The 23,019-nt window shown below is 42.1% G+C and overlaps 1 protein-coding gene across 2 annotated transcripts in view; it reads right to left on the bottom strand.

The window, feature by feature from the left end:
- Window positions 1–23,019, bottom strand: part of DCAF1 (DDB1-CUL4 associated factor 1) — a 36,205-nt gene that overhangs the window by 11,372 nt on the left and 1,814 nt on the right. For both annotated transcript variants that reach the window (XM_087370207.1, XM_087370208.1), the window contains exons 3-5: window positions 6,674–6,790; window positions 6,345–6,538; window positions 5,290–6,229 (exon numbers count right to left, since the gene is read on the bottom strand). In XM_087370207.1, coding sequence (XP_087226333.1) covers window positions 5,290–6,229; window positions 6,345–6,538; window positions 6,674–6,790 — 1,251 coding nt within the window. The remainder of the gene's footprint in view (window positions 1–5,289; window positions 6,230–6,344; window positions 6,539–6,673; window positions 6,791–23,019) is intronic.

Genomic DNA, 23,019 nt, shown 5'->3' on the forward strand with positions numbered 1-23,019 from the left:
TGTCACATCAATGAATGCATGAAAGCCTCAAGCTCTTTTAGTCATGTGAATACTTTCATTTCCATCATGTTTTCATGTCAGTATCATTACCTCTCCCTAGCCTACCCCCCCCCCCTCTCTCTCTCTGTCTCCACCATGTTTCCAACAACTACATGTCCTAAATCAGTATCAATAAAGACTTTGGAATCTCTTACTTTTACAACAACGAGATTCTCTAAAGATGGAAGATTTTGAATGCTCTGAAAGCCTTTTACCTATTTCTCCATAGTTGAAAGCCTTTTGTCCTAAAGCTTTTACATACTTCCAAGCTACTACTGATGCTTCCAAATTCTTCTCACATAATGAGGGTGAGAATCCATTACTTTAGGAGACTTCAAAATTGGTTCAAGCCTACCTTGTCAAGAGAAGGAGAAGTAAAAATAAAAATGAAGAGTTCCTTATTTAGATAGAGTGCTTTGCTTTGAAAGGAAGCTTTTAATTTTAAGATGTGATCCAACTTAGTTTTAAGATATATATAACGGAGCTTATTTAGATTCAAATCTTCAAAAGAGAAGTTTTCCAAGGTGTATTGAAGTTTGAAAAGAACTTTGACATTATATTTTTCAAAAACTTTTATTAAAAAAAGACCCAGAGACATTAGTCTATCTAGGTAAAGAAGTCTTCTTTTATAGTCTCGAGAAGCAAAAACTCTTGGAGCTGACAATTATTAAGGAGTTGAAAGAGGAGGAAGAGGACATGAGGAAGGCAAATCACGATCAACATGTGAGATTGCAAGAGAGCTAGGACAATCCAGTAACATAACTTTAGGTTTCCATACTAGGGTAGGTATATGACTATGTTGGTAAAGAGGAACATTAAAGGGCTCCATATGAGTTCTCCACATCATAGGGTTCTTTTAATCTTACGATGAGTAGATTTTCCTTCCAAATTAAGCCTCTTGGGAAGAAAGTGTGTAAAGTCCTCATCCAAAACAATTCACGAGGTCGAGAAGCCTTGTAAAAATCCTTGGCATTATTAAAATGGCCCTCTGTATGCTCAATAGGAACGCAACGAAAAGACTTAAAACCAGATTTTGCCATCGTCACATATAAGGGTTTTGAATTCTCAATCAAGAAATTCTTCCTATTAACTTTTCTAGCTTCCCTAACATGTTCTTGAAAACAAACAAGTGAGTACAAGTACTCATGAGCACTGCCTTCAAATTGGTTCAGTCAAAGGAAAACAATTGTCAAGATGAATAAATCATTAATTTGCAACACCTATGATGGAAGCCCGTGTATAGGAAAGTTTGAATGATTTGCAAACTCCGTGTGTGTGTGTGTGTGTGTGTGTGTGTGAGAGAGAGAGAGAGAGATTTCTTAAAAAAAGAAAGTGTGTGTGAGTGTGTGTGTGTGAGAGAGAAAGAACCAAAATAGAAGGGGCCACATGGCAACAAAGTGTGGGGGACACTTTTAACAAAGGTGTACCTAGAGCGCTGCCCTTCAGTGCTAATAAAAGCCGTCCAATAGGTTTGTCCTACATAAAGAATATTACTACTATGTATGTTAGAGACAACATAAATTACTTGTGTGGCATGAATAGGACGAATAGAAACATAAGTCTTAGTTTATTATGAATTCTTATTTCTAACCTACCCTCTTTGAATTCTAAGGACTCTGGTCATACTTGGATTGAAAATATTGATTCATAGGGATTTCCTAACCAGAACTTCTAACTCTAACTATTAATAATTTGAAAATGTGTTTCAGAGCTTAAGAGAGAGGTTGGTACTGATATAGTGATATTCCAGCACTGATCCTTGATATTTTGCGGAGATCGGTCCCTACTCAAAGAAATTTTGGACAGCTCTTCACCCAGTTTATCTGAGAATTGCAAGTGGTTACTTCCTACAATCCTCTATAATCTTTATTATATTTGGTTCCGTTCTCCCATTTTCATTCATTGGGAAAATCATTGTATACATTGGACTATATATTCATGCTTAGAAAGGACTTCTACGTTATCTTGGATTCTATCCAAGGATCTGCATTACAATTCTAATTAAAGCTGAGCATCATTGTAAAGAAATATACCTTGGATCAACCCACGTAAGGCGAGTACCTCATTCACCCCATCGGTTGCCGGAGTCTTTCCTTTTCTTTTCTCTACCCTATCCTTTGTGTTGAATTTGAATGGTATGTGTGTGTACGCGTGCATGTCAATATTTCTTTTACAAAAAATGTGTGTCTGTGCGTTCGTGTGTGTGTGTGTGTGAGAGAGACAAAGATTGTCAATTTTTAAGTAATGGCTATTTGAAATGCTAAGTTTATTAAGTAACTTAGCTAGAACTTGTGCTTCCGCTTAAGCATGACTTTGATAGTTGGCACCAAGGTGGATCTCAGACATTAACAGTAATGTTGCTAAATCACCTCCCTTGTACTTACCAGAGTTCCGTCGCAATGCTATTTCTTGGTGAGGGGAGTAAACCACTACATTTGAGAAAGTGAGCTCTTTGTTGACCTCAAGAAAAGATAAGACAGAAACTGTATTAAGGGGATAAAGCTGTTTTGGTAGCCCAAGAAAAGGGCAAGTTCTCAAGAACAAGACTAAGGGTGGAGAGCCCACGGGAATTTTCACTTCAAATAATGGTCAGAAGAAGGACAAGAAGTAGATGAAGTGCTTCTAATGTCAGAAGCTTGAGCATTACAGAGAGAGATGACGTGATGCTGTCGAGCCAGGGACGCAGAGACCACATACAACACGGAGAGTGACCAGAGCACGCACGATCAAGGTCCGGTCGATCTCAACTCTCCTCAAAGGAGACCATCAGAGACAAGGCATCACTCTTGACATAGCCCATCAGATACAAAGCTCGAGGAGACCACGTCCTCCACCAAAATGAGAGACAAGGTCGAGGAGACCACATCCTCCGCCACAATGAGAGACAGCTCGACAGCAATCCATGACATCTTTGCAGCCCACTGGAGAGCCACCACAGTGAGTTTCCAATTTTGAGTTTTCAGTTCTCAGGTTGAGTTTTTGAGTTTAAGCTCAACAAGGGCCCTAACATGCCCTTTGCTTCAGCCTACAGAGGCTTGTATGAGTTTCTTCTCTTCATGTACTTTGTCCCATAGGCCCGTGAGGTCTTCCGAGGACCCCCTCTCTCTCTCTCTCTCTCTCTCTCTCTCTCCGTCGCCGATAGCTTGCTCTTCAGCCCCACCTGGAGCAACACAACAGGGGGTAGTAGCAGCGCAATGAGCCGCCGCCACCAACAACAGCAACTCACTACCACAAGCAGTAGTAGCACAGAGACGCCGCCCCTTAGCTCCTTTGCCCGCTCCTTAGGTTGCTTCAGTTCACAGCTCCTCAAGTCGTACTAACTTCGAGCGGGGTCGTAGCTCAATAGTCAGACTCCGGGTTGGGCTGAAACCCCCCAGCCCATCTCAGGGGTACACTAAAGAGGAGTTACTCAGTTAGTTCCACACGTCGATATGGATACAACCAAGGTGCCCAAGATCAAGGCTTTCACCTTTGTGAAGCCCTCTTACTCATTTGTTGCAGGCTTGGGCCCCACCCCTCCACATGCCGCGAAAACATATCAGAGAACAAAGCCCCCGATTCACAAGAACGTGTGTACTATCTAGAACTTAAGTTTGAGAACTCAAGATTCGGCTTGCAGCTCTTGAAAGGAAAGTCCAACCATCTAGAGGGAAATGGAAAGTTAGGAGTCATTAAGGAGGTGCTGCACCAATGTAGTGCATCCCCACCAACACCTAGGTGGTCTCTAAAACACAGGAAATTGTCAAGTAAATCCCATGAAACAAGAGATGACAGCACATATTAACAGAAACAAGTAAAACAAGAGATGACACTCAAACAAAAGATGTTAATAGAAAAGTCAACAAAGCTGACCAATACAAAGAAATGAAAGAGCAGGAAACCGGAGAGACTAACAAGCTGATCTTATGAGTGGGGACTACAAATGGCTGCCAAGTCACTGGGCCATACACAAAAAACAAGATCAACTACCTGAAAGAGAAGATCCCACAAGTAAATACTATCTGGACACCGATACAAATTTACAATAGTGACAAGGCAGCAAAGATCAAGGATTTAAAGTAAAAACATGAGCTGAAGGGCACGAAGATATTGGATATCTGAACAACTCACTCTGACTCAGCTCAAGCAAAGATCCATTGGACTCAATAAAGGGAAAGAAGCCAGGAAAGTAGGAAAATGGGCAGTCTACCATGAAGGACTAGCATTGATTCAAGATTTCAAATCTAAGTTGAAAGATTCTCAGTATTAAACTAATGTAATGAAGGTCACATTATGATAGTAAAAGAACATAAGTATGATATATAATAATTTTGAGAGCTGCTTTATACACTCTCTAGGAGATGCCATGTGCATTCCCTCTCTCCTCGAAGATGTCGTAGCTTTGTTTCCTTGATGTGTGCCTTTTGTCTCATAGCCCCGTGAGGGCTTCTGCAGACGATAATAAATCTCTCTCCATCCCTCCCTCGCTCTCTCTCTCTCTCTCTCTCTCTCTCTCTCTCTATACACACACACACATATATACAAGCTTATGGATCAAGTTTCTCCGCCAATCCTACAAGTTGAAAGGGACTAAGGCATGGATAGCTGAGGAGCTCACACGAGCTCAATTGAAGAATAAGGCAACAGAATTAGCCAAGGTCAATACTCCTAGGAAGGATGCCAAATGGGCAGTATATCGTGAAGGCATAGCAATCATCAAAGAGTTTAAATCCAAACCAAAGGACTCTCAGTCTTAAACTGATGTATGGCTGATTTTGTTTTTCAGACTACTACATAGGTACTCTAAATAACTGGAGTTGCTTCTTGCACTCCTTGGGAGCTGCCATGTGCCCTCCCTAAGCAGATGAACCGAACGATTCTTTGATGTCCCATAGACTTGTTGGTCTCCCGTGGACATTGACAGACTTTCTTTCTTTCTTTTCTTTCCTTCTCTCTTTCTGTAACAATTAAAGTATCCTAAACCTAAATAAATGTGTCAAAAACGAGCCTCAACACATTATTGATTACGCATGCATATGTGAACACTTTGTACAACATGCATTTGCATGTATAGTATGGACTAACAAACATATACCTTTGTAAGACTAGAATAAGTCCAATCATACAAATTTAGATTTTTTTGTTGTTCTAAAGACCAAAAAAACATATGAATAATCTAATTGGACTCTGTAGGTAAGAGGTACTACAATCTTGATAAGGCATTTGATAAACCCATGTTTGAAAGAATTAAGATGAGAGAAGGTAGTGTACTTCTAAAGCGGCTGCTTTGACAAGATCAGCTGCTGCCTCTCCTGCAGCCTTGACTGCTTCATGTGAAGCCTTTGCTGCTTTTGCTTCAGCTTCTGCAGCCTTTGCAGCTGTTTTAACAAGCCCAGAAATGTCGACATCACCAACTATGGCCGACCCGTCCTTCTCATCAGCTTCCTTTTCACTTTCAACAATCAGATCTACATCTTCCACTGAGTTATTTCCATCCATGAGTTTTAGAAAATCACTCCCAGTATCAACCTTATTCATATTTTTCTCTCTTTGACCTCTAGTTTTCTCCAGTTGAAAACCAATCCGAGCACTTGCAGTTGGAGAGGTGAGAGCTTTATCACCATCCATTGCGCCATCGCTTATCCTTCCTTTCCCTCTGACTTTGGTGCTCCCCCTGTCCCGAACATCATTTCTACGCTTTGAAGGTTCTCCTCTACCAGCCTCTTCCACATCATCATCCCTTCCTGCCCGGTTGACACTGTGAGGGTCTGTAATCCTGCTTTTCCCATCCCTCCTATCTTTCCTTCGCCATTTATCATCGCCCATCCAATCTGTCTCCTCATCTGCATCGTGCATACTCTTTTCCAATAAAGATTCTGGTTCAGCCCTACTTCTGATGGCTTCCTGATCCTCAAACAAGCCCTCTTCCATAACTAATCCATTGAATAAAACCATTTCTCTACCTCTTGCTTGGTTCTCTGAGCATTCCTCTGCATCACGTACCGTATCCACCCGACATGTGTCTAATGGAAGCCTTACTCGACCTCTAGAATCGTCCCTACTTCTGGCCACAGTGGATCCAACGGCTCTATTCTCAGAAGCCTGTAAAAGCTCCTTTTGAACACCACTTTCTTTAAATACACGAGCTCGCAGATAATGCATAAGCTTTGCAGCCAGACCAGTTGCTAGAACCTCCTCTACAATGCTTCCCCTGTAAGCAAGTGCAATAGGTCAATATTTTTTGTAAAAGCTAAAATGATGAGTAACAAATGAAAGAGCATTGATTTAATGAAGAGTGAAAAGCACCCCTGTGAATCCAATCATACCCATTTGCTAAGGCTACAGCCAAAAGTCCCAAAGAATAGGTTCTTAACATCTCCCAATCAAAGCATGGAAATTTTCTCCCTTTATTACACCCAGTCTTTTTAGGGCTGTGAATTTCAACTGGAAACTTTGGCATTTCCTCGACTGCCCATTGCTTTATGTTGGCAAGGACTGCATCTTCAAAAACATATGGATACTGCGAACAAACAAAGGATTAAAAAGCATCAAAGTACAGAGCTAATAGTTTAACATTTGATATTTCAGACACAAAAAATAGTTGATTTACAAAAATGTGCAAATGGGCTGCCTGGATAAACCAACAACTATATACCATGCCACATGGCAAACAGGCAAGCAGTAACCTCGCTGTGGCAGCCCGGACAGCTGTTGAATGCCTTGACTCGACCAAGAGCTTGGAAGACAAGAGTTCAAAAAAATCATCATTTTCCTGCATGGCAGAAAGGTAAGCAAAGAGTTAATAGACTTGACTACAGAACAAACAGTATAAAAAACCAGAAATAAACCTTGAGCAGGAAAAGTATTCTAATTATAGGAATAATACCATATGAATATTATGCAAGTCACCCTACAGTTTATGACCAAAGTTTAAAAGACTTGATGCAGATCAATATTCACACAAACAAAGCATAAAAAGGGAAGACTATAAAAGAAGCATAGAAGGGGGGGGCCATGAACCAGAAAAGAAAGATACAAATCATGATTCACACGAATAAAGAATACAGGGCGAAAAATATCACCCAAAAAAACAAGCCCAAGCGTATAAGAAGAGAAGTAGCTTCAGCTTTTATTTCAGTAAGGCAAAGGATCTACATACTTCCATTTGTAGCTCAAGATCCCCATTTCATAGAAAGAAGAGGGATGGGGAGAGTTGGGGGGAGCCATCGGGTGATACACAAGACACTAGTTGAATCAGCTGGTGGCAAATCCATGTGAGCTCCTCTCCTCAACACTTCAAATCACCATACAGTGAGCTCCTCTCCCAACACAGCCAACTCTTTAGAAAAACTGGCAGCAAGAGGCCTCTAAAGATGCATGAATTAAGTCCACATACCATTTGAAGGCTAGGTCACATCCCTTAGTGCCATTATACATAAGAAGCCACAGAATTTTGGCCACATCAAGCTTCATCGGTGCTGTCTCCTTAGGGTGAAAGACCCAGTTCACTGAGAAAGGTAGGCTTGAAGCTAGTCTATAGAGAAACTACTCCCACACAAACCTGTTATCATCCCCTGCAGCCCTTGCTACTCTATTTCTGATGCAGACAGTCCTCCATCAGGTGCAGACAGGTGAGTAATACCGTGCTCCAGGTAATCCTACCTTCCCTAGTCTCCTAACCTCTTATCTTCATCATATGGGGGCTCACAAGTGGATCAGTGACTTTTCTAACATCCCCTATAGGCCAATAACTTTTCTGACTCAAATGTGGGCCAATACCCATGAGTGCCAATACCCATGTGTCGAATGAGGTGTTGGTCTCTCAAAAGAGCCTTCGCTCAGATGTTGTCGGAGGTCGGACAGGACATTAACTCCATAATCTCGTCGATGAAGAGCTCTCGCATAAAATGGTAATGGACCTCCATGTGCTTTCTTTGTGCATGAAACACAAGGTTCGTGGTAATGGCTATGCAACTCTTATTGTCGCACGATATCTTAATTGCATCCTCCTGATGAACATGTGTATCCTCCAAGATCCATATGAGCCACAACGTCTCGCAAGCGGCATTACAAGCAGCCTTGTACTCCGCCTCCATGGAAGAAAGGTCAACCATTGGTAGCTTCTTAATCAGCCATGAAATGGCACCTAATGCAAGCATGAATTAATAGCCTGAAGTCGAGCTTCTGGTGTCCGAAGCAACTGCCCAATCCGATTCACAGAATCCTCCCATCTCCAAACTTGTGCTATGAGTGGCCCCATATGTGTTCGTACCCCTCACGTACCTCAGCACTCGTAATTCTGCCTTCCATTGATTTTCCCTCAGTTTTGAAAAAAAATAATACAGAACACCAAAGGCAAAACGAATGTCTAGATAGCTAGATAAAGCAAACTGCCTTGGCCTTCGTCTTGTTTAGGATGTGTATGTCTGCATGAACCGCCTCACCCCAATAGCGCTTGGAAAGGTTCTTCCCATCAACCCCATTTCAACAAATTACTCGCTTCTTTCTCTCCGCAACCCAATTTTGTTGGGATGTGCGGGCTGTAGTAAGCAGTCTCTTAATCCCATTCTTCTTATAGAAAACATTGAAACCTTCTGAAGAGAACTCTCCCCCTACCAATGCTTACATCTTTCCCCAACTCCTTTCCTACCTTGGCTCTCAACTCCTTGAAGCTGCGACTTTTGCAGCTACAATCGTCAACGAGAGTCACGAAATAGCAAGAACCTTGCGAATGATTGAGTCGACATTGGTTTGCATGTGAGAGTGAACCAACTAATGTGGTCCTTGATGTGGCCACCTTTTGAGTGTTGCTTGCACTCCAAGCAAGCCTTGCAAACTCCTTCCACGCTTGCTATCGATGGACGTCCATCCACCATCCTCCCCTTTTACATCTTTGACAAGGTATCCTAATTGATGTAACTAAACCATTCATGCCAATGTCTAGAACTATATTTGCATGGACTACCAATGCATTGATCCGGTACAATCTCAAGAAATACCAAATGGCGACATCCCCTCAGCTTATAATCACTTGCCATCTATCCACGTGGCATCAATTGCCGAATAGTTCTTAAACTTGATGATGTATCTACGGAGGTCCTTGCCTTTGGGCCCTTTCTCTTCTGTTTGGTAAACAATCTGTCCTAGTTGGAGGATCTCCTCCATCTCTTCCACCTCTCGTGTCTCTTCTTGTACTGGTTCCGTGGGCTCTGGTCCTTGGTACTTCTTGAGAAGACTCACATGAAAAGCAATGAGCTTTCCAAGTCTCCGATAACTCTAGTCGGTATGCAACTTCATTTATGGACTCAGTAACTCGTAAAGGCCCATAACAGGAGACAACTTTAGGTATATTTTTTCCTTCCCTTTCATCTTTCTTAAATGTGCTTTTTCAAACTTAAGTAACACCCAGTCTCCTTCTTGGAGATTCATATCTCTCCTATGCTTACTTACAGCCTTCTTTTGCTTCTCTTGAGATCTTTCAATTGCTATCCGATTCTGGAAAAAGGCTGTGTCCAAGTCTCGAACATGCTAGTCGGCTGCAAATATCTTGTCCTTTGTTCTGAAGATGGGCGGAAAAATCACTCTTCCGTAAATGACTTCGAAAGGGGCTTTTCCTATGGAGGTGTGTATAGTATTATTGTATGCAAATCCCACAAGAGGAAGATACCTTTCCCATTCAACTTTCTATTCGAACACATAACACTTAAGAAGATCTAATACTGTAGAATTGGCATTTTCACTTTGTCCGTCCGACTAAGAGTGAAAAGAAGATGAGAAATCCAACTTCATACCCATGTTATCAAACAATGCTCGCCAGAATAAACTAGATCCTTGGGTCTCGATCGCTAACAATCGACTTAGGCATCCCATGATGCTTGAAGATCTGTGTTAGAAACAATCTTGTCATGTGGTCTGCCTCAATGGTTTTTCTTACTAGAATGAAGTGGGCCTGCTTGCTAAACCTATCCATTATGGTACATATCCCATCATTCCCATATCTCGATCTGGGAAGGTCAAAGATGAAGTCCATAGCAATACTCTCCCATGGTCCCTATGGTATGGGCAATGGCATAAGAAGGACTCCAATCTTGTGCCGATCATACTTCACCTTTTGGCACATGAGACATTCCGTCACAAACTTGTATATACCCTTCTGTATTCCTGGCCAAAAGAAATATCTTTCAATGGCTTGTGTAGTAGAAGAGATGCCTCAATGTCCTGCATAAGGAGGGGCATGACATTCTTCCAATACTTTTGCTCTCATATCTTGAGTCACACAAAGGTGATCATCCTTCATGAGAAAACCATCTTTCAATGAGTACTGACTAGATGATTGCCCCTGCTGAATATTTCTCATAATTTCTCCGAAATTTGGATCTTGAAGATAAAGTTATTTCATGGCCTCGAGGTCTGTGGTAACATTTTTCACACAATGGATCTGCTACCCTATTCTTGGCTCCTAGAGTATGAACAATTTGGAAATGGAACGTGGATAAGAAATTTGCCCACTTCATTTGCTTTTCGGAGATCTTTGTCTAGGTCAAGAAATACCTGAGGCTCTGATGGTCAGTCTTGATTGTAAAGTCAGCTCCAAGAAGATAATGCTTCCAGATGGTGAAAGCATGAATAACAGCTAGCATTTCTTTTTGGTACACACACATAAATCTTTCTCTGTCACGCAGCCTTCTATTCTCATAAGCTACCACTCAACCAACCTAGTGAAGGGCAGCTTCTATACTCTCCACATGCATCATGTGTAGATCTGGAACAACAAGAATGGGCTCAATTGTTAACTTCTCTTTAAGAGTATTAAAAGTTGTTCGTTGGCATTCTCCCCGTTCTCCCCATCTGAAAACTATCGACTTCTTGGTCAAATCATATAACAAGGCTGCTATATCAACAAAGTATCTAATGAAGCATCTGTAATAGGAGCAAAGACCAAGGAAGCTACGAACAATGCAAACATAAAGGATATGATCATGGTGACTGTGTGAATAGCTTGAGCATCACCTTCACAATCTTCAAGTTCGAGGTAAGCTCCAGCCATTCTTGTATAGCTTTTATCTTTGCGGGATCCATCCAAATCCCTTCTTTGGAGATAATGTGCCCAAGGTAGTGAATCTCATCAAGGAAAAACTCACTCTTCTTGCAATTCATAAAAAGCTTGTGATTTCGAAGTTCATGCAAAACCATGGCCAAGTGCTCCTTATGTTCTTCTGTCTTTGAAAAGACCAAGATATCATCAAAGAAAGTACCTATGAAATGTCTGTATGGTCTGAAAATCATATACCTAAATGAATCCAGGAACATTCCCAAACTCATCCTCTAAAAACACAACATAGTGCAATTTCAATCTCATGATAGTCATTCATAAGATTGAAAACCATAAACTCCATCACGCATAGCAGGGACTAGCTACTATGACATCCCCACTGACGTCATCAGCACCCAACAGTGGGTGTAGACCATAGTATAAAAGTATGCTCTCACACATACAAATCCACACGCCGTGAGCATTGTAGGATCGATGAATAGAAAGAGAGAGAGAGAGAGCAAGGTACAACGAGTCGATGGAGTCTACCGTCACGTCAACTAGGATAATGAAAAATAGGAGTACAAGGTACTTGTACCTAGACCTAGGACTAAGTGTCCTAGGTGTCACATAGGACTAAGTGTCCTAGGTGGCCTAAAAGACACTAACCCTACAAGTGCCTACATTTATGCCTACAAGGCACATACCATGGCCTATAGGGCATCACTAGAACCACCAGAAGGTGGCCTACAAACCTCCCTCCATTGGATGGGCTGAAGTACTCTAGAAACGTCTCAGAATACCTGGTATTTTCTGGTCATGGTGGCACATGTTCATCCAAAAGGATATAGCCACTTATGAATGTACAAGGGATGTCAGATCATGTAACAAAGGGGACCAAGTGTAAAGCTTGTTGTCCTCTGTGGGAAGATAGGACAACTCTATGTCTCCTGCTGACAACCGCTCCTGAACATAATGATAGTGAACTTCAATATGCTTGGTACGCGCATGAAACACTGGGTTACGCGCAATGGCCAAAGCACTCTGGCTGTCAGTCTAGACAATAGTAGAGGATGTCTGACAAATACCAAGATCTGTAAGTAACTGTCAAAGCCAAACACACTCTACTGTAGCAGTGAAAGCTGCCCTGTACTTAGCCTCACAGCTAGACATGGCAACTGTTGGTTACTTCTTGCTGAGCCAAGAGATACATGAATTGCCAAGCAAAAAACAATTGCCAATATGTGACACTTTGGTGTCGGAACATCTTGCCCAGTCACTATCCGTGTAAGCATGCATGGTAAGTGAACCCCGATCACCATAGAAGAGGGCTAAATCCTGAGTGCCTCTGAGATATCTGAAGACTCTCTTCACTGCTTGCCAATGCTGTGAACTGTGCATGTGCATGAATCTGCTGAGCTGAGATACTGCATACTGCAAGTCAGGTCTGGTGTGACATAAATAAATAAGGCATCCAATAGTCTGCTGATAAAGAGTGATATCACATGGTGGGCTCCCATCATGAGCTCAATATTTGAAGCCAGGGTCCACTGGAGTAGAGATTGGCTTGCAATCCTCAAACTGAAAACGATCAAGGAGCTGCCCAATATACTTGGACTGAGACATCATGATGCCCCCCTCAACATGAGCAAACTGAATGCCCAAATAATAATGGAGCCGTCCCATGTCTGACATGTCAAAATCTGCTGCAAATCAGCCTTGAAAGCTGCAATTTGCTGAGTATCTGGACCCATGATGAGCATATCATCCACATATAAAATCAGCACTAAAAAATCAGATCCACTCCCACGGACATAAAGAGTGGGTTCTGTAAGACTATTCTGAAAATCAAGGGATAGTAAGTGTGCATGAATTTTGGCATACCATGCCCTAGGTTCCTGCTTCAAACCATAAAGGGCTTTTCTAAGCCGGCATACCTTATTTTCAGAATTAACAACCTCAAAGCCAGGAGGTTGTGTGACATAGACTTCTTCATGCAGATTCCCATGAAGAAAAGCAGTCTTGATGTCAAGTTGGTGCACTTGCCAATGATGATGGGCTGCAATGGCAATAACACATCTAATGGTAGTAATCCTGGATGTGGGAGCAAATGTCTCCTCAAAGTCAATGCCTTGTTGTTGGGCATACCCTTTCGCAACAAGACGGGCTTTGTATCGATCTATGCTACCATCAGATTTCCTTTTTAATTTGTAGACCCACTGCGTTCCAATGGCATGCTTGCCGGGAGGGAGATCTACTAATTCCCATGTGTCATTTTTGGCAATAGATTGTAACTCAGCTCTCATTGCATCCATCTACTCTTTGCTGTCAAAAGCATCTTTATCGCACAGAGGCTCTTCATTGCAAGCTGTAGCAAGGAGTGCAAACTCAAGAAAGTAACCATGCTGTCTGTTCCCTGATCTTGTCCGGGCAGCAAAAGGCTGATCTTGTTTGCTGTCCCTCAATGTATCAAGAAGCCATCAAGCAACTTGCCTTTGCTGTCTATTGACAGCTCTTTCTTCAATGACTGCATCATGAGTAGTGGGATCATTTTGAGCCGGAAGAGAAACCTGCAAATCAGCATGAGGTTGTGGCTGATTATTGCTTAGTGGAGGGCCTGCAGGAGGCTCATGTTGCTGATCAAAATCCTCTTCTGATGATGGCAGAGGTAACCAAGATTCAAAGGCATCAAACATGTCAACATCTAGCTTTATTTTGCAGTCCACAAGAGGAGAAGCTGAATGTTCAGCAAAGATTACATCTCTACTGACAATAATCGTCCCAGTATTTGGTTGATATAACCGATACCCTCTGCTCTCCTGGATGTAACCAATAAATATGCATTTGATTGCCTTGTCATCAAGTTTATGTCTCAGCTGAGATGGTACATGAACATATGCAAGAGACCCAAAAACTCTCATGTGTGAAAGTGAAGGCTTCCTGCCTTTCCATGCTTCATAAGGTGTAATAGTCTTCAATGCCCGTGTAGGTGATCTATTCAGCACATAGTTGGCACACATTACTGCATCAAGCCAAAATTTATTGGGCAAAGACTTGGCCTTAAGCATGGATCTGGCCATCTCCATTGTTGACCTATTTTTCCTTTCAGAAACAGGATTCTGCTGAGGAGTGTAAGGAGTAGTGCATGAGTGAATAATGACCCGTGAAGACAGAAATGCATCAAACTCCTTTGACATATACTCTTCCCCCCTATCTATGTTGAGGGTGACAAGCTTGCATCCTGATTCATTCTCAACCATATTCAGCCATCTCTGAAAGCATAAGAAAACTTCAGATTTGGCCTTTAAAGGATATACCCAGCAATATCTTGTAAAATCATCAATGAGAGTCATGAAATACTTATACCCCCCAATGGCATTTGTCCTCATTGGGCCACAGACATCACTGTGTACTAGCTGCAATTTCCTTTGTGAGAGTTTTGGACAATTCCTTTGAAAAGAACATCGATGCATCTTACCCAAAAGACAACCCTCACACACATGTTTGGAAACTGTGTGAGTCTAAGGTACATCATTTGCCATCTGCTGTGAATGTAGCTTTGCAAGAGCTCTATAATTGAGATGGCCCATTCTCTCATGCCAAAGATGACTTTCAGCAAGCTGTGAATCTGAAATAGCCAATGCTTCAATAGAAAGTGCAGCAAGCTGTGAATCTGAAATAGCCAATGCTTCAATAGAAAGTGCAGCTGAATGATGATCAAGGTGATAAAGCCCTTTTTGCAAAGTGCCAGTGAGAACTATGGCATTGTCATCAGGAAGATCATAAACTAGACATCTGTAGCCATCAAAAATCACTCTGAAACCTGAAGTAGCAATTGCTGAAATTGAAAATCAAGTTGACTTCAATGCCAGGCACAAAAAGAGCAAACAACTGTCTGCAAGATGTGACATGCTTGGAAGCACCACTATCAAAGTACCAGGACAGAGCATCATTAGCAGTAAAGAATGCATCAGCTTTGGATGGATCAAATGAGCAATGGACAGCCCATGCCCAATCATCTAGCTCATGGGATTCAATAGCATGAGAGGCATTAACTATCAATCCTGCTTTCTTTTTCTTTGAAGCAATGCGCTTCCTGCATTCCAAGATGTCATGTCCAGGCTTGCGACAATAGTTGCATCTTTTCTTCTTTGACTTATCTCCTGTATTTTTAAATGCATGGGAGGAACTGCAGCTGCTATGCGCAGATTTTGGCTTGCCCATAGGCTTGAAAGCCTTGCCTCTTCCTGTCTGCTGTGAAGCAAATGCATGATCAAGAATAATGGCTTGTCTATTGGCTTTACTTTGCTCTTCCTACAAAAGCAAAGTAACTAGCTGATCAAAAGAATAGTGGTCTGGATTACCCATGGCTACTAATCGAAGGGTTGTAGCAAACCCTTGATATGTATCTAGCAGTCCATTCAATGTGGTATTGACAAGCTGTGAATTTGGCACCACCTCATCAATGTTGGCAAGCTGTTCCATGAGGTCCTTGACCTTTGTTAGGTATGCATCCATAGAGTCACCTTCATTCATACTGACTTCCTGTAATTGCCTTCTCAAATATGCAACACGAGCTTCGTTGCGAATCTGATAGAGAGAAGCCAATTTATCCCAGGCATCCTTTGTTGTCCTGCAAGACCGGATGTGTGGAATAATGATTCTCTTGCATGACAAAGCAATGCATGAATGTGCATTTGCATCTCTTGCATCCCATCTTGACTGTTCTTGAGTTGGAAGAGCAGCAGCAGGAGTGCTAGAGGAAGAGGCATCAGGAGTAGTACCCCCTACAGAGGGACCAGCAGTAGAGGCAACCACTGTAGCATTGGCTGGCCTCAGATCAGTCCTAGAAACAATATTCCACAAATGCTTTGCAACAAGAATATGTTTCATGAGATAAGACCACATCGGATAGTGGGTGCCATCCAACTTATCATCTTCACGAAGAACTCCAAATAAATCTTGATTGTTCCCAGCCATAACAAATGTGATACCCTGAAAAAGACTTGAAAATCCAAAAGCCTCAAGGCTATCATTGCAAAAAGCTGGCTGTCCAAAAATGACAGCAAATACCTGCAAATTTCTGACCCAAATCAAAGGGCAAATGCAGATATGACCCAAATGTGACTGTGGTAGGCAATGTTCACTGCAAAAACAGCAAATCTGGCAAAAGCCCCAAATTTATTGAGGGCAAATAGGCCAAAAAGAGGGAAAATGCAGAAAAACCCCAAATTTTGCTGAAATTTTTTGCAAATGTGAACCAATGTATGCAAATCTGACTCAATGTCCTGCAAAAGTGATTCAATGTCTTGCAATCTGACCCAATGTATAGCCTCAAGGCTTGAAACTGCAAAAATATGAGTTACTATCCCAAACACTAGTTAAAATTGAGCTCCCAACACAAAAAAGCCCCAAATTTTGTTGACCTAAGTGATGACGTGGCACAATATGACAGTCCTGAACCTGAAATTAACTGAAAACTTCAATTTTTTGAAAGATTTCAGTTGTCAACCTTGTCAAAAGTATTGTATTGACAGGTTGAAGGTCCAGATGTCAAAAGCCCTAAATTTTTCTGTTGGAAATTAGGGTTTAACAGTAAAAACTGTCAAAAAACAGTAAAAGACTGCAAGAATTTAACACGTGCTAAATGCGGTACCAAATCTGGGAGTAAACAACTGTACGGATGACAGTACGGAAGCAATTACTATGCATGTACAAAGGCTGTACGATGCCTGTACGGAGGCTGTACGAACGATGTGCTGAATGGGTACATTGTTGCTACACTGTACGAAAACTGTACGACTCAGTACTGTCTACAAGTACAAACGTACGGAAGGTGCAGCGCAAGGGAGTATAGTACAATGCATTATTGTATGTAGGTACGGACGTACGACGTAGGTACATTGTACAACAGCACGTGAACAATAGATACGACGCTGATCAGGTACGGTGCATGTACAACATAGGATCTCATGTACGATGCTGAGCAAGTACGGAACCGTACGGTTGTACGGCACATGTACAACGCAAGATCTCACGTACGATGCTGAGCATGTGCGGAATCGTACAAATGTACAGCACAGGTACAGAGAGCAGTACGGATGAGAGGAGCGGATGCTGGAGACGAATCTAAACGTGGCTCTGATACCACTGTAGGATCGATGAATAGAAAGAGAGAGAGAGCAAGGTACAGAGAGTCGATAGAGTCTGCCGTCACGTCAACTAGGATAATGAAAAATAGGAGTACAAGGTACTTGTACCTAGACCTAGGACTAAGTGTCCTAGGTGTCACATAGGACTAAGTGTCCTATGTGGCCTAAAAGGCACTAACACTACAAGTGCCTACATTTATACCTACAAGGCACATACCATGGCCTATAGGGCATCACTAGAACCACCAGAAGATGGCCTACAAGCATCCATTTATACAAAGTCTTTGTATTGAGTTTCTGTTGGCACTCCGGAGGTGAAGGGCAAACTCAGCCATGACGAAGGCTAGCACTAAAGGAGAGGGCTAATCAAAAGGTAGTCCAAATCTCTTCATTCAAGCTACAACTGCTTGTGAAGTCTAAATGATTTCATTTTAGTCTCTCCCAAACGAGCATCTAAATCTAAATCTAGCTGATAGGGCAACGCACCATTTAAGATACAAAGAATTATCACAATACCAACAAGCCACAACTTGGACGAAAACTTCACAACGTGAAATTTGCATGTCCGCTAATACGGCAGAAGCATATACCTAGATGAATCTAGGAACATTCCCAAACTCATCCTCTAAAAACACAACATAAGGTTGAAAACCATGAACTCCATCACGCATAGCAGGGACTAGCTACTATGACATCCCCACTGACGTCATCAGCACCCAACAGTGGGTGTAGACCATAGTATAAAAGTATGCTCTTACACATACAAATCCAAAGGTGTCTGAAAATCATGTTCATCATGCGATTGAAAGTGGTTGGTGCATTGGTTATCCCAAAGGGCATCACCAAGAACTCATGCAATCTGAAAGTGGCAGGACTGTACGGTATTGGCTGCTTGCTGACAGGGGTACGAACGAGGGAGGTACGGACGGCGTATGAAGTAAGGACGAGGTACGGATGGGAAGAGAGAGAGAGAGAGAGAGAGAGAGAGAGGCTAACGAGAGAGGAGAGGCTAGCGGAAGGGGAGGCAAGCGGGAGAGGCTAGCGGGAGGGAGGGAGAGGCTAGCGGGAGGGAGAGGGAGAAGCTGAACGCGGAGAGGCTAGCAGGAGAGAGAGAGAGAGAGAGAGAGAGAGAGAGAGAGTAGAGAGAGAATCAGGCTAGCGAGAGAAGAGGGAAGGGGCAGATTTGGAGATGGGGAGAGAATAGCAGAAGGAAGGGAGGAGAAGAGAGGAGAAGGGGAAAGAGAGAGGAAGAGAGAAAGATAAGGGGATAGAGAGAGAGAGAGAGAGAGAGTGTGTGTGTAGGCAGCAGGTAGCAGCAAGGAGGGAGAGTAGATAGGATTAGATGTCACATCAAAAAGTGCCATACAAATCATTAGGGGCTGACTTATATAGTCCCCCTTCTTTCTCCTATCTTACCACCAATTTCCCTTCTTTTTTTCCACCTATTTCCCAAGCTATTTCCCACCTTCATTACAACCATCCCTCCCCAAGGACTTTGCCCTCAAATTTTCATATGCAGGCTGTTAAAGAGGTGCAGCAAACAGCAAATAATAATCAGCCCGGTAGGAGATAGGGGTTGTCCTGGACAATGCTCTATGGCTGCCATGAGTTCTCATCCTCACGAAGTCTCTGCCACTTGATAAGATACTCGGTGTAGACTTTGTTTCGGAGTACGTGATCCCTGAAACCCATGATGCGCTCCAGAACATAGAGTATGTGGCCCTCCTCATCCATAGGTGGTAGTTTTTTCACAGCCATGTCTGCAACTAAAGATGGCATACTCACTGTGCATCCATACATAACCTCGAACAGGCCCATGCTAATAGAGATGTGCTTGGTACTGTTGTAACAAAATTCAGCAAGTGCCAACCACTTATCCCAAGACTTCCGTGTGTCATGACAAAAATGCCTCAAATACTCCTCCAGCCATTTGTTCACCCTTTATGATTGTCCATCCGTCTCAGGGTGGTAAGCAGTGCTAGGTGTAAGAGAAGTACCCACTACTGTAAATAACTCCTGCCGAAAGTGACCCATAAATTTTGAATCTCTGTCAAGGAACAAAAAGGAGACTGAAATAGCAGAGAACAAGGAATATTTGTATTGCTTGAGTGTCTGTAGTGTGTCATCCATACAATTGGGCCTCTCTTATATAGAGAGTGAAGAGTCACACATGAAAAGGTGTGTACTCCAAAGTGTATGTGCATGAAGAGGTGTGTACCCCTTGTGAAGGGTGTGACCCTTGATGAGAGGGTACATTACAATGGTAGTGTCTCTTCAATAGAATGCGTCTCTTGTGAAGGGTTGTGCCTCATAGGAAGTGTCTCGTCGAAAAGGCATACCCTTCCATAAGTGTCCATTCATCAAACCATCCATAAGTCTAAGATATAGAGAAAGGAATACATCAAAGATCGTGACATTCTGCAAACACCTCTCTCTCTCTCTCTCTCTCTCTCTCTCACAGACACACAAAACACCGTAACAAGGTACTAGGCCTAGCCCACGAGCTAGCTCAACGAGTACTCACTGCATAGCAAGCTTTGTAATATCTACTTTCCCTGGATGTACAGGATCACTCTTAGTAAATAGTGATCACCTAAAGGGTCTGATGCGGACTTTAATAGAATCATATCAACCCCCCTTCTCTCTCTCTCTCTCTCTCTCTCTCTCTCTCTCTCTCTACATACATACTTTTTTTTTTGTGAATACTCTCTACACACACACACACACTTTCCTATCATTTATCGCCAAGAATTCAAAGAAATTACAATAAAGTTTCAGGCAGCAAAAATTTTGCCTATTCTTTGTCTGTGGTCTTCCACAAGACTATCAAAATGAGATCAAGAGAAATAAGCTAGAAGCATTGGATCTGGTTATCCATTTTGCTACAGGTCATTACAATATCCTGCCCACGACACCCAAGGACATTGGACCTTCGAAACACCAAGCTGGCATATCCGAACATGACATGGCTATGTCCGCAAAGCACACATCAAGGCTCCTATCAAAGACCTTATACCTATTCACCAAAGTGGTTGATGCTTACAAATGGACACTTCAAGCGAAGCATAACGAGCTGATGTGTGTGTGTGTAGACACACACACATATATGCACAAACATATACATGTATATACATATATACACATATATATCTAAATGTATGCTTTGAAACCACAGCAAACAGTGCAATTTCAATCTATTGATAATCACTCACAAGGTTGAAAACCTTAAACTCCATCATGCAAAGCTACTTTGACCGACATCATCAGCACCAACGATGGGTGTAGATCAAAGTATAACAAATGCTCTCACACATATGTATCCACACACACATACCATCAACACACTCCAGAGGTAAAGGGTAGAGTCGGCCGTGACCAAGACTAGCACTATAGGAATCAAAAAGTCATTCATATTCTCTTCATTCAAGCTACAACTGCATGTGAAGACTATAATATTTCATTTTAGTCTCTCCCAAACGAGAATTTCCACGCTTAGTCAAGTATAGAATTGAAACCAGCCTTCAGTTAACCAAAGGGCAGTAAACCGTAAGTAGCTTAGCCTTCAGACCTTACAGCCACATTGCATCATTCCCAATCACTTGCTACTGGAAAACACTTAGAAATAAACGGAGAATAACTAGATGGAGGCTAGAATGCCCCTGCTCAATGAAACATCACACGAGACACCCACTAGCCCCAAATGCCTTGGCGCCCCTTTCGGTATTTAGATAATTCTTCTAAAAATGGAAAATGCTTTACAACAAGGGCGCACCCTTATACAGTTCTGCTTGCACTTTTCCATTACCAGAGCCAACACTTGGCCTCTGCCTACATCCAATTCCAGTGCACCACTAGTACCCCAATGCCAGGGTCAAAGCTAAGGCATAACTCAACAACTTTGTCACCTGACTGTGACAAGGCATCAATGCAAATCCCCAGAAATTCAACTAGCCTCTAAGGCATTAAACTACAACCAATCTGTTCCTCTGGCACCAACCAGGCATACCCTCTGTGACTCTCGAACCCATCTTTTTCGCACTTATAATGCTGCATAGAGATGTTTAAGTTTTTGGTTAAGCTTTTGTTTTATTGTGCCCCGATAACAAGGGAGGGATGTTAATGACACCTGTCTTCCCTACCAAAGTTAAGCTGGTCCTTATTATGTTTTCTTGTTGGATGGTAGTAGGTATGTAAAATCTCCTCTTAAATAAAAGTGACACTTGCTAGGACTTCTACAAGCTCAATTTTTTGTAATTTTTATGCAAAAACATTTTGTCCTTTCTTATAAAAACTCTTATGTACTTTTTATAAAATTTAGTAGGTGTTTTACCTACTTACTCAAACTCTTGCTTAACACTATAAAATTCTCTCTCTTTTCCTTTGTCCTCTCTTTTTGGTCATTTCACTATGCAAAAGGGGTTTTTGTCTTGTCTTCCATACACATGTCCTTTCCCCTCTTGCAACTCTAGATGGGGTCACACATAGTATTTGAAGTCATTAAGGCCCTTTTTGACTTCTTGACTCCTTTCATTAAACTTGTTTTACCTATATTTTACAAGTTATGTTACTAATCCTCTTCTTGCATTTTGAGAAGTATTCGTGGGACACTACACTCCAGTCCAAGTCTCTCAACAGCCCACTCTCGACTCCTTCTCACGCTTCCCAAGTAAGATTCCAACGACTTCGCATCCCAATGGTACCGAATAGCTATCGCTACGTAGTCACTGTCACATAGAGAACTTCAAAGTCTTGAGAGGAACTGATTCCCATTCTTTGTGTGAAGATTCAGAACTATTCATTCCACGTGATAAATTCAGTTAGAGTATACATTTTGATATAGTAAGAGACTTATAATATATTGACTATCTGAACCATGTAATTCATTTTAAACATCATACAAAGCTTTTGGCTCTTCAACGCTGATTTGTGTGAGCATATAAATAAAAGGCATCGCATGTCAACTTGGATTCTTGTATCCATGATAATCAATATTACATTCAGCTTTGGAAACATATCATATGTTGCAATCGAGTGAATGCAATACTTATAGGTGTTGACAGACCCAAGATGGCTTTTTACAATAATCTGTCCCTATGCAGGTATGAAAATCCAGAATGTTTTGTCCTGTGTTGCTTTCCTTATTTGGAGGGGACAGCTGACTCCATTGGTTCATGTTACCCATGCCCATGTCTCCTACATGATTTTGAGTCCAGAAGACATCACCTGTATAGTTCTTGTCACACAGAAGGGTATTAATGTTGCAGATTTTCCAGCCAAGGTTCTTACCCAGTATGCCCTAGCAGACAAGGTTGTCAATCTGAGCGATTATGTATGACCTCAATGTTCACAGACTTCTGGTATTATGCCAAATGTGGAAGCTACACCTGGACATCCAAGCCATTCAGGTCACTATGACTAGCCTGGCCCTGGCTAACCCCTAAGGATGTCCATTGAAGGAGCGGCTCTATCAACATTGTCCCCTGTGGCAAAAGAAAGGCTGGATGTCTATCACACAAGCAGCTCTATGAAGTCCTTGTCAGTCTCACAATGCTCGCATAACTCCTTCAAGCTAAAGCCCCACTCCCAATGGCATCCTTGCAAATCTCATATATCCAACATTGTCTTTTCCTGCAATACGTCCATAAAGTAGTGCCTTTTGTGGAGCATTGTAAAACAACAAGACATCTTAAAGGCAGGACATTAGCAAAGTGAAGCTGGAATTCAAAATTTCTGAACGTTAACTATATTCACCATGTTCTTCATCTCTTAAGGAAATCTCAGCCCTATTGGATTGAATTTGTCAACCCAATGGAATTA

This window comes from Dipteris shenzhenensis, chromosome 31 (assembly GCF_047967505.1).
Source record: "Dipteris shenzhenensis isolate YYH24624 ecotype China chromosome 31, Dip_SZ_1.0, whole genome shotgun sequence".
Classification (NCBI taxonomy): domain Eukaryota; kingdom Viridiplantae; phylum Streptophyta; class Polypodiopsida; order Gleicheniales; family Dipteridaceae; genus Dipteris; species Dipteris shenzhenensis.